The following is a 12,422-nucleotide window of genomic DNA, read 5'->3' on the forward strand; positions in this document are numbered from 1 at the left end:
TTTATTCACACATGCAAGAGAACCTGGCTGATCTCAACCAGATACATATTAAAATCAGAAAGTGAGTTTATTTTAAACCTAATAACAAATCAAGTAATGGTCTGTAGCTCTTTAGAATTAGTTGTTCGCTCCAAGTTCACAGTTATATTCTAAACATACAATTAAATCTTGGCCAGACAAAATAAACACAAAACTCAGCTGTCATGTAATGCAATACTTCCTCTTCAACTTCTCAAGGGAAAATAAACTTAACAATAAAGTTCCTTTCATGAGCTTACTTCTGGACAATAGCAATTTTTGTTAAAAGTACCTGAATGAGGGGCTTCTTTCTCTAAGGTAAGGCTCAGGTAGGTCTTTCCCTTTGAAGAGTGTTTCATCAACGACTTCAAAAAGAGACAATAAATTGTAAACAAATACTTTTTTTGGGAATTAAATGTTGTATATGGTACACTTGTGTAAACATGTAAATAAATAAATTAAAGATAATTTTAAAAATAATGATCATTTACCCTTTTATTGCTATGGAATTATTAAATGGTTCATTTCATGCTTACTAAAATAATTAGCAAACATTTATTAAAATAAGTCATAAAATAAGTCAAACTAAACTAAAGATGTCAAGACCAAGCATAATATGACACATAAATAAAACAGTCAAATTACTTTGCCATCTCAAGAATTTAAGAATCTTGAAAGCCTCAAACTATTACCCACCTTACAAAGATAAGCTTTCATTTTGGGATGCTTGGTCAAATGACCACTTAATTATTTACAACTACATAACATCAACTTACGTTAGTTAAGAGTGTCTGTCTGGACTTTACATGTAGCAAGTGAAGATTTCCATTTCTTTCTCCAACCATTAGAAATTGACCTTCCTGACAAAGTGCTACAACATCCACATCAGTGTCTATAACAGATTAAACAAAATAAAAATCAACCAACAGAAATTTAAGCAGCCACAAACAGAACAAAAACTAAGATGAGTAGGAAAGAAGAATATTATGTTATATGCTCCTTTAACAAGGCAAATGAAGCAGCTCTTCAGAAATTGAAATTTTCTGCTTTTCTGATCAAGAATTTTCTCCGTAAGTCTCTCCCCATCTAGCCTAATTTTCCCCCTTTAAGATGCTGCTGAAAACTCATTGGGTAAATACTTGGTCACCTGCCTTATTTGTTTCAATATCAAACATTTGCCTCATAGCATTTGCATGAAGCACCTTTGGGCATTTTACTACTAAAGATGCTATCTAAACGCAAGTTGAGAGTGTCACTTGACACTCACAATACAAAGTAGTACACGCTCGGGCTGTATAAATTAGCGGGACTTCTGAGGAATGTTACCAAATCTAAAAAATTATCATTATAGCTTTATAGTACTATTTTAGTCTGGTCCTCACAGTTACTCCTGCTGATAGTTGTTCTGAATGTCTACTCCCCTAAATCTCTATTGAACATTTGCAAGATTTTAAAAAAGCCAAAATAGCTAACAATACTCACCAAACTGGAGCTGCAACAGTACTGATTGACAAATTTGGTCCAAAAGCAATACTGAGTGGTCCACAACAACCACACAACCATCAGAGCTGCAAAACGCATGAAGCTTGGGACTGACTGTTATCTAAATGACAAAAAACAATAACAATTCTTTATAGTAGCTTTTAAAATTAGTAAAGTTTAAATAATTAAATAGTAATGATACTTCAAAATGCAGTATCATGTTCATTTGACATTAAAGCCAGCAAATGAGAAAGTATCTGATCCACTACTTAAAAAGAAACACTGAACAAGCAGAAAATTTGGAATTTTAAAACGTACCAACAAACATTTGTTGGAGGTGAATCGTAAATTGCCTAACTACAGTGGAATCAGTCTACACCTTTGTTAAACAACACTCAATGAATTTACTCCCATTTTGATTCTAAGCTTTAAATTGAATTATTTGATCTGTGAATTTCCATTAATGATTGTATTTCCAGATATAATTAAAACACATAAGGTGGAATCTTCTAAGCCCCTGAATAATTTGGGCATTGCAAAAAATTTGTACAAATCACATTAGATGTTCAGTGAGGAAATTCCTCACCATCGAGAGGAAAAGGCACCATTTTCCAACCAACTGTTGAATGGCAGCACAAGATTCTCACTAGCGAGCGGTAAGAGGTCAATTTCTATTCACGAACATCCTCATTGCTGTATCATCTCACTTTATTGATAATCAGTTTCCCATTAGAACATAGAACAGTTCAGGTCTTTTGGCCCTCAATGTTGTGCAGACCTTTAATCCTACTCTAAGATCCGTCTAATCTACATTCCCTTCATTTTACTAACTTCCATGTGCCTATCCAAGAAGTCTCTTAAATGTCCCTAATGTATCTGACTCTACTATCACTGCTGGCAGTAAAGAACCTAGCTCTGACTTCTCCCCAAACCTTCCTCCAATCACCTTAAAATTATGCCCCCTCGTGAAAGCCATTTCTGCTCTGGGGAAAAGTCTCTGGCTATCTACTCTATATATGCCTCTCATCACCTTATATAGCTCTAACAAGTCACTTCAGTGTGCAAAGCGCGAGCTCACTCAACCACTCTTCCTAAGACTGCACTCCAATCCAGACAACATCCTAGTAAATCTCCTCTGCACCCTCTCTAAAGCATCTACATCCTTCCTATAATGAGACGACCACAACTGACCACAATATTCCAAGTATGGTCTAACCAGGGCTCCATACAGCTACAGCATAAGCTAGCAGCTCTTAAGCTCAATCCCCCTGCTAATGAAAACCAACACACCATATGCTTTCTTAACAACTCTATCAACTTGGATGGCATCTTTGAGGGACCTATGGAGATGGAGCCCAAAATCCCTCTGTTCCTCACACTGCCAAGAATCCTGCCATTAACCCTGTATTCCGCATTCAAATTTGACCTTTCAAGTGAATCACTTCATACTTTTCCAAACTGAACTTCATCTGCCACTTATTAACCCAGTTCTGTATCCTGTCAATGTCTTGTTGCAACCGACAACAGCCCTCCACATTACCTACCACTCCACCAACGTTTGTGTTATCGGCAAACTTACTAACTCACCCTTCCAATTCCTCATCCAAAAAAAAATTCTTAAATTTTAATAAAAATCACAAAGAGCAGAGATCCCAGAACCGATCCCTGCGGAACACAACTGGTCACCAAAATCCAGGCTGAATACTTTCCATCCACCACCACCCCCTGTCTTCTATGGGCCAGCCAATTCAGTATCCAGACAGCCAGATTTGCCTGTATCCCTTACTTCCTTCCTTTCTAAACGAACCTGCCATGGGGAACCTTATCAAATACCTTGCTAAAATCCAGGCACACCACAACTTCTATCTTCACAAATATGTTTTGTCACATCTTCAAAGAATTCAATAAGGATTGTGAGGCATGACCTGCCCCCCACAAAGCTATGCTAACTACCTCTAATCAAGCTATGGTTTTCCAAGTAATCATAAGTCCTGGTTCTCAGAATTCTCTCCAATACTTTATCCGACCACAGATGTGAGACTGACTGGTCTGTAATTCCCAGGATTATCCCTTTCTTGAACAAGTGAATAACATTTGCCAAACTCCAATCATCTGGCACTACTCCAGTAGATAGTGAGGACGCAAAGCTCATCGCTAAAAGCACAACAATCTCTTCCCTCACATCCTGTAATAACCTAGGGTATATTCCTTCTGGCCCAGGAGATTTATCTATCATTATGATTTTCAAAATTTTCAGCACATCCTCCTTCTTAACATCAGTCTTTTCAAGCATATCAGTCTGTTTCATTCTTCCACCTGTTAAATACAAACTTGACAATTCCCAACAAGAAAGTCAGAATGGTAACCGAGTGACTCCACTTGCCATTTGCCCCTCTGCATCTCCAATCACTGACATCTAGGGGCACACTCCACTGGCAATGAGTACACTTAACCCCAATCCAGCACAACGTTCAGGTCCCTGTCAGCGAAGTGGACTGCCAATCACACTCTGTCCAACATGTCCAAGGCAAATGAAAATAACCATTCAGGGAAGGTGCAAGCTGCAACAATTGAGCAGGTGAACGATTGGGCTTCAAAGGTACCACCTGTGCTAGGTATCCAGGAGGTGTTAACAATGGTCAGTACTTCTGTCTGTGGTGAGTACTACAGGCAGGGTGCCATAGGGCTATGGTGCATAGATAATTAGGCAAGTGCGAGAAGGCAACACAAGAAAACTGACTAGGGCCTAAGAGAAACTCTCCATTAAACTTTCCAAAATTGACATTTAGCCAGTTTTTGGTGAAATTCAGTCTGTCAAGATTTTAAGTGAAAATTAAAACATTGCAGCAAACCAAATTACCGTTGCTCATTCAATTAGTGATGTCACTCAGGTACACACTCTCCAAGAATTTACCGAATTACTGACAAATGGAGACACAAGAGGCTATCATAACTGAAATGGTTTTTCCGTTTTTAGTAGAAAAGTAATAAGCAATGAGTAAAGAGAGAAAGTGAAGACTGCAGATGCTGAAAAGTCAGAGTCAAAAAGTGTGGCACTGATAAAGCACAGCAGGTCAGGCAGCATCTGAGGAGGACAGTTGATGCTTCAGGCGTCAACTCTTCCTGATGAAGGGCTTATAACCGAAAAGTCAACTCTCCTGCTCCTCAGATGCTGCCTGACCTGCTGTGCTTTTCCAGCGCCACACCTTTTGGCTTGAACAGAAGTAATAACTACAAAGCATTTAGGACATTGCAAAGCATTGCAGCTTTACTATTTTCTCATCACTACCCATCCCACCAGCCAGTGCCGCATAAATATAAAATCTTACCGTTGTCGAAGAGGATATTTTAACTATAGTATCCACTTGATACAGTGCTGTACCACTCTCTTTTCTGGCCTCAATGTTTAACCGGCCACTGCCTGTATCATCATTTGTCAGAAGTTCAATATCATTCCACATCTTGAATGATTACTATAATCAAAAATACAAAGAAAAAATCAGAAACAGCTAATTGTATTTTATTAAGTTTCTTTAATATTACACCAAGATAAATAATTGATTTTTCCAACTAAGTTCAATTTAATTTCATAAACAGAAGTAGGTAAAATGTAAACGAGCCAGAGACATTTATGTTTTGATAACACTGCAATTGGTTTCCTTAATTTGTTATGTCAAGCAAAAACTTGCATTTTATATCACCTATACTACAGAAATCATTTCTAGGCATTTCAGAGATGTAATTAGAAAAGAAATGAACAGTGCAAAGAATGAACTAGTGTCCAAAGGTTTAATCAATAATTAAGTTGTGAACTGAAACAGAAAAATGATATAGAAGCAAATATATTTTGCGCAGGCTAGAACATGGGCAAGACCTTTCTGGATGAACTGAAACTTTTGTATCCTATTGGCTGGGAGGCTGCTGAGAAAAGCTTTGGAATAGTTAAGTCCACATAAGACAAAAGAAAAGTTAAGGGCTTCAGCAGCAAGGTTAAGACAAAAAGAAACAGGAACAGTAGTAAACTGCTCAGCCTTCAAACCGGCTCCACTATTCAGTAGGATCAGGGCTGATCCACCATTCCTCCTGTCCACATTCCTTCCTTTGCCCAGTGACCCTTGATTCCCCTACTGATCAAGAATCTATCTCAGCCTTAAGTATACACAATGATTCTGCCCCACAGCTTTCTTTGGCAAGGAGTTCAAAAGGGTCATAAATCTCTAAGAGAAGAAATTCCCCACCTCAGTCTTAATATGGCACTTCTTTATTCTGAGATGATGTCCCAGACTCTCCCACAGGGGGAAACATCCTCTCAGCATTTGTCCTGTCAAGACGCTTAAGAATTCTGTATGCTTCAATGACATCACCTCTCGTTCTTCTAAACCCCAGCAAATAGAGTCTCAAAACCTGTTTAGCCTTTGCTAAATCCCTCCATACCAGGGATCATCCTGGTAAATCTCTTCTGAACTTCCTCTAATAAATAGAGGGACCAAAACTGCTCACAATATTCAAGATGTGATCTCACTTGCATCTTGTACAGTTGCAGTAAGTCTTCCCTACTCTTATACTCCAAACCCCTTGAAACAACGGCCAATACTGCATAAACCTTCCAAGTACCTGCTGATTCCACCTGCCAGCTTTCTGTGTTTCATGCACAATTACACCCAAGTCTCTTTGTGTTGCAGCTTTCTGCAGTTTTCTCCACTTACACAATACTGTTCTTTATTCTCCCTTCCAAAATGAACAATATCACAATTTTCAACACTATATCCCACTTGCCTATTTTTTGCTCAGTCAAGATCACTCTGAGAACTGATGGTTTGCAACAAATACAAATATGGCAGAGAGGGTCATGCAAGAATAACACATCATGATCAGTGTCACAAGATGTCATTTGTGATTTTAATTAGAGCCATTTCATTGTGAAGCAGACAGAGTGGTGTGTGCAGCAAGTCAACGTTACTGTGGAGCACACTACTAGAAGAACAAATGTACATGAGAAAAGCAATGGCTGTGGGAGATTAAAAATTGGCAGCACAAAGTGCCTTTAACATGTTTCTATCTGTCAGAACCAAAGCGTGCAGTCACAAGGGCAGGTGATTGGTAGGCAAAAAATAGAAACTGCTGCCAAAACTCAGCAAATCTGTCGGCATCTGTGGGGGAAAAAAGGCAGAGATAATGGTTTGAGTTTGCTGACTCTTCATCAGTGCTTCAATAGGAAGTATTACAACTGCAGCATGTGACAGCTGGTACACCCTGTTCAGATCGATGGTGATAACATCTGCAGCAAGTGTTATCTCAGAGATAATGAGCTGGAATCCAAGGCGTGACACAACTGGGGCAGTTGGTGGTAAGGGGAAGAAGAAGAATATCAGCATATATTATAAAACAGCCACATGCCTTATATTAATCAAATTTGGTCTATGGTCAGGGTCAGGACTGTGAGCCTACCAGTGAGGCAGGTATTGGGACCGAGAATTGACCTTTGGAGCAACCTCAGCCAGTGCCCTTGTCCAATGGTATGAGCTTCTTGCTCCTGGTATGGACAAGGACACAGGCTATAAGCAGGATATGTGAACTCACAAAAGCACCATAATAGAGTTTCATTTATGGTGGGGGGTAATGAAAGAGAATTTTGGGTTAGGGAAATCATGTTCGGAAAAATACAGGTTAGTCAGACTAAATCTACCATTGGGAAAATAATTACTCGGGAAGAAAAAGCAGGACATTTAAGAAGGCTTAGGACAAACAGTCAACATGGTTTTGTGAAAGGAAAACCATGTTTGACAAATTTGCTACAGCTTCTTGAGGATTCAACAAGCAGAACTGATAAAGGAGAACTTGTAGAAATAATGTATTTGGATTGGTGCCACATCAAAGTTATTGGACAATATAGGAGCTCACAATACTGGGAGCAATGTATTAGCATGAATTGAGAATTGCTTCAAGCACAAACGTGAGGGACCAGAGATTAATGGATCTTTTTACAATGGAAAGACATTACTAGTGGAATGCCACAAGAATCAATCCTCAGGGCCTCAATTACTTATAATCTATATGAATGACTTGGAGGATGGGGCAGTGTGAAATACATCCACATTTGCTGCCAATAAGTGGGAGGGCATGTTTTGATGAGGACACAAAGACAAGGGGATACAGATAGTTGAATGATTAATCTCCACCTACCAAGATTTCATTCAATATAGGCAAGCGAGAAGTTATATACTTCGGTAAGGACACTCAAAAGGCAGACTATTACTTAAATGACAGGAATAACTTCAAAAAGTATAAGACAGAAGAATCTGCATGTTCTTAGGCATGAGACACAATAGATTATTGCAAATACAGCACATAATGAAGAAATCAGGTGAAATTTTAACAGTTATTGCTAGGTTGAAGTTTTACTACAACAGGTTGCACAGGTTATTTGTGAGGCTACACCTGGAGTACTGTATATCGCTTTCGACCCAGTATTTAGAAAGGGTATACTGGCATTGACAGTAGTTCAAAACAGATTCCTTGCATTGTCATCCAGTTTCCCTATCCTCATATCAGTCGAAGCAAAACACTCAGAGACACAGTGTAGTTTTACCTCCATCTTTACTCCGGGCCCTGGAGGGAGAGAGAACAATCGCCCATGTGCGCAGAGACATGAGTTCTCAGTCTTCTCTCGAACAGCAGATTCTTAATGAATTATATAGTCACTTGCAGGGAGGAGCATCCCAATAAGGCAACACATACATTGATTCGGTGACTGTTACAATCAGCGAGTGTCAATAGTAAAGATTAAGCCATCTACTGTTACACAATAAATGTTCTTAACTTTGTTAACTGGCTTCACATAACAAATACTTTTCACCTTGTTAACTGACTTTACATACTGAATGCTTCTTCATTTTGTTAATCTTTTCCACCTTGTTAATCCACGACCCTTGGCTCCAGCACCTCATTGTTTACTGCAAGTTCTTATCTGATCCAAGTCATGCTTAGCTGAACCTTGGTTTCTCAAAATCCCACATCTTAACTCTTTCTCTACCTGCTCATAACTTCTACACTTGCTCGTTTGGATAACGACGTTGAAATATCAAGACATGCTAAACAGGTTAGGCCTTTATTGATTAGAATTCAGAGGATAAGGGGGTGATCTTTTTGAAATACACAGATGGTAAGGGGATTGGCATAGTAAATATAGATATGTGGCAACTGGTAGGGGAATCTTGAATCAAGGAACATAATTACAAAATAGGGAGACACTCATTTAAAACCAAGATGCCAAACATTTCTTCTCCAGACTAGCAAATGCCTGAAATTCTCTATCCGAGCAGTAGAGGCTAGATCACTGATATTTCAAGTAGGGCAATAGATTTTTGAAGTATCAGTAAAATGAGGTTTACAAGGAGATGGCACAAGAGAAGAGTTGAAATCTGAGACAGATCCATAGTGATTTTATAGAATGGTGTTGCAAGTTTGAGGGGCTGATAGGATCAGGAGTCAGCTAATTTCTTACGTTATTATGTTTCAGTGATGTGATAGGAGCAGAAACCTGCAACCCATTCTGAAAGATGAAAGACTTAAAAGCAATCTAGGTTGTTCAATATATCGTTTCAGTTGCATGACACTATAATGTTTTGCTATAAATTCTGTGTTTTATGATGCTGCTCCACAGCTACCTGATGAAGGAGCAGTGCTCCAAAAGTTAGTATTTCCAGATCAACCTGTTAGACTATAACCTAGTATTGTGTGGTTTTTAACTTTTTCAGATGTGATTCAACCAAATATGATGATGAATGATTAAATCAGTGTTGTGCCAGATGGTCAAGATGTCCGCAACCCCAATTTACTATCTTTAAAGGACTCCCACTACTTGATTCCAGACATTATTTTGGAGTGTTAAATATATGAAAACTTAGTGAAAGATGACTCATCAGTCAGCACAATCGCAATGATTACCTAAAAGATAGAATCATCCACAATAACTTTAACCAAAAGAGGAACCTCCTTTGTTTGGTACATTAATTCAACCTTCATGTTAGTTTTCTTTCTTATGAGGAGGAAATTTCTGGTCATACATCATCCAATATTATAAAATTGCATGACAAACCAAACACAGAAGGGAGGCCAAAGAGGGATGGATGCTCAGGTTGAACTGAGTGTTGTCCACATGTGGAAATTTGTATTTGCTCAGATTTTGTGGACAGACAATACAACAGCATTTAGCACTGATGTTAAGGAATGTTTAGACTATAAAAGTCTGCCAATCTGTATGGTGTGGATTTTCCCATGACAAATATTAGTTTAAAATTGACACCTTGCATATAGGAATTGGGAGGTTATGTTATGGCTGTACAGAGCATTGTTAGGCCACTTTTGGAATATTGTGTGCAATTCTGGTCTCCCTCCTATAGGAAGGATATTGTGAAATTTGAAAATATTCAGAAAAGATTTAGCAGATTTTTGCCAAAATTGGAGGGTTTGAGCTATAGAGGAGAGGCTGAATAGACTGAGGCTATTTTCCCTGGAGTGTCGGCAGCTGAGGGGTGACCGTATAGAGATTTCTCAGGTCATGGGGGGCATGGATAGGGTAAATCAACAAGGCCTTTTCACTGGGGTGGGGAAGTCCACAACTAGAGAGCACTGGCTTAGGATGAGAGAGGAAAGATTTAAAAGGAACCTAAGGGGCAACTTTTTCACACAAAATGCAGTGCATGTATGGAATGAGCTGCTAGCGGAAGTGGTAGAGGCTGGTACAATTAAAACATTTAAAGGGTTTTATGAAGTTGAAGACATGTACTGTACCTTTCAGAGAGAATGAATGCTGTTCTGCACTGAGACCTTACAAGCACCTGTGATACGAGTGGACAGCAGTGTCAGAGTGTCTTGGAAAACTAAAAATATGTAACATTTGGCTGTGAAATGGATACCTGAGTTGGTAACTGTTTTAATAACAATTCGAATTTAACCTGTTTAAATTATGCCCCAGGATACTAAAACCCAATCGAGTTTGGTTCAATGTTGGCAAAACAATAAATTCAATGAGATGATCTGATGTCTGGGATATTTAAAAATGCAGGCATTTTGAAAATCAGACGGAGCAACTGCCATCAACACAGATCCAAGAAATTAGGCAACATTCTCCATCAAAGGTACCTTTTCATATGAAAAATATTCACAGTAAAAAGAAAACGACCCAGGGACAACTTCAGCTGGAAGAAGACAGACTCTGAAGGTGACCATGTGGTTTTGAAATTAAGTTGATGTAATTATTGTTGTTTAATATTCATTTCTGGAGTTAAAGAATAAATTGATATTATTTTCTTTAAATAGTAGAATTTGGGAGTTTGCCATCACTCATATTTTAACAGATTATGAGGCGAGGTGAGCTTTTCTGGGTGTTTAGTTTAGTTACCAGAAGGGTTCACCATTGTGTCATACAAAGGCATCCGAATGGGTATATCAACAGGAGGGATTTAGAGGAATATAGGCCAAATATGTATGACCAGAAATTTCCTCCTCATAAGAAAGAAAACTAAGATGAAGGTTGAATTAATGTAACCAAATGGGACGAGGTTAATTTAGGATATCCAGTCAGCAGGGAAGAGTTGGACCCAAGGATCTGTTTAAAGAACAAAGAAAATTTACAGACCAGGAACAGGCCCTTTGGCTCGCCAAGCCTGAGCCGATCCAAATGTACTCTCTAAACCTGTCACCCAATTCCTAAGCATCTGTATCCCTCTGCTCCCCACCTACTCATGCATGTGTCCAGACGCATCTTAAATGAATCCACCATGTCTGCCTCTACCACCTCTGCTGGCAACGCGTTCCAAACGCCCACCACCCTCTGTGTGAAGTATTTGCTGCGTGTATCCCCCTTAAACTTTCCCTCTCTCACCTTGAAAGCCTGACCTCTCGTTATTGAATCCTTCACCCTGGGAAAAAGCTTGTTTCTATCCACCCTGTCTATACCCTTCATGGTTTTGTAAACCTCCATCTCCTTTCTTCTAATGAAAACAAACTGAACCTACTCAACCTCTCTTCATAGCTAGCACCTTACATACCAAGCAACACCCTCATAAACCTTCTCTGCACCCTCTCCAAAGCATCCACATTCTTTTGGTAATGTGGCTACCAGAACTGTACACAGTATTCTAAATGCGGCCTAACCAGTGTCTTATACAATTTTAACGATTTGCCAGCTCTTATAGTCAATACCCCGTCCAATGAAGGCAAGCATACTATATGTCTTCTTGACCACTCTATCCACCTGTGCAGCAAACTTTAGGGTACAATGGACCTGCACTCCCAGATCTCTCTGCCAATCAACTTTTCCCAAGGCTCTTCCATTCATTGTATAATTCACTCCAGAATTAGTCTGGCCTAAAACCATTGAAAACCATCTGCCACTTTTCCACCCAACTCTCCAGTCTATCTATATCCTCCTGTATTCTCTGACAGTCCCTTACGCTTTCTGCTACTCCACCAATCTTCATGTCATCTGCAAACAGTGCCCTCTTCCAGATCATTTACGTACATCACAAACAACAGTGGCCCCAACATTGACCCGTGGAACACCACTGGTCAACTTTCTCCATTTCGGGAAACTCCCTTCAAATACTACTCGCCGAGTCCTATTGCTCAACCAGTTCTTTATCCACCTAGCAAGAACACCCTGCACACCATGTGACTTCACTTTCTCTATTAGTCTACCATGTGATCCAGACTAATCAAACTTCTATCTCTAATCTCAACATTCATCATGTTCCTCCCCTCAGTGAACACTGATACAAAGTAATCATTCAGAATCTCGCCCGTTTGCTCAGGTTCGACACACAGCCTTCTTCATTATCCTTTAGTAGACCAATCCTTTCTCTAGTTACCCATTTGCTTCTTATATAAGAATAAAATGCTTTGGGATTCTCCTTAATTCT

The 12,422-nt window shown here is 39.2% G+C and overlaps 1 protein-coding gene across 1 annotated transcript in view; it reads right to left on the reverse strand.

Annotated features, from left to right (window-relative positions):
• The window catches only part of kntc1 (kinetochore associated 1), a 154,309-nt gene that overhangs the window by 138,811 nt on the left and 3,076 nt on the right, over nt 1–12,422 (reverse strand). Inside the window, exons 2-5 of the mRNA XM_072587416.1 lie at nt 4,830–4,973; nt 1,501–1,621; nt 795–910; nt 311–383 (exon numbers count right to left, since the gene is read on the reverse strand). Coding sequence (XP_072443517.1) covers nt 311–383; nt 795–910; nt 1,501–1,621; nt 4,830–4,961 — 442 coding nt within the window. The 5' untranslated portion in view covers nt 4,962–4,973. The remainder of the gene's footprint in view (nt 1–310; nt 384–794; nt 911–1,500; nt 1,622–4,829; nt 4,974–12,422) is intronic.

The sequence above is a fragment of the Chiloscyllium punctatum genome, chromosome 17 (assembly GCF_047496795.1).
Source record: "Chiloscyllium punctatum isolate Juve2018m chromosome 17, sChiPun1.3, whole genome shotgun sequence".
NCBI classification, from domain to species: domain Eukaryota; kingdom Metazoa; phylum Chordata; class Chondrichthyes; order Orectolobiformes; family Hemiscylliidae; genus Chiloscyllium; species Chiloscyllium punctatum.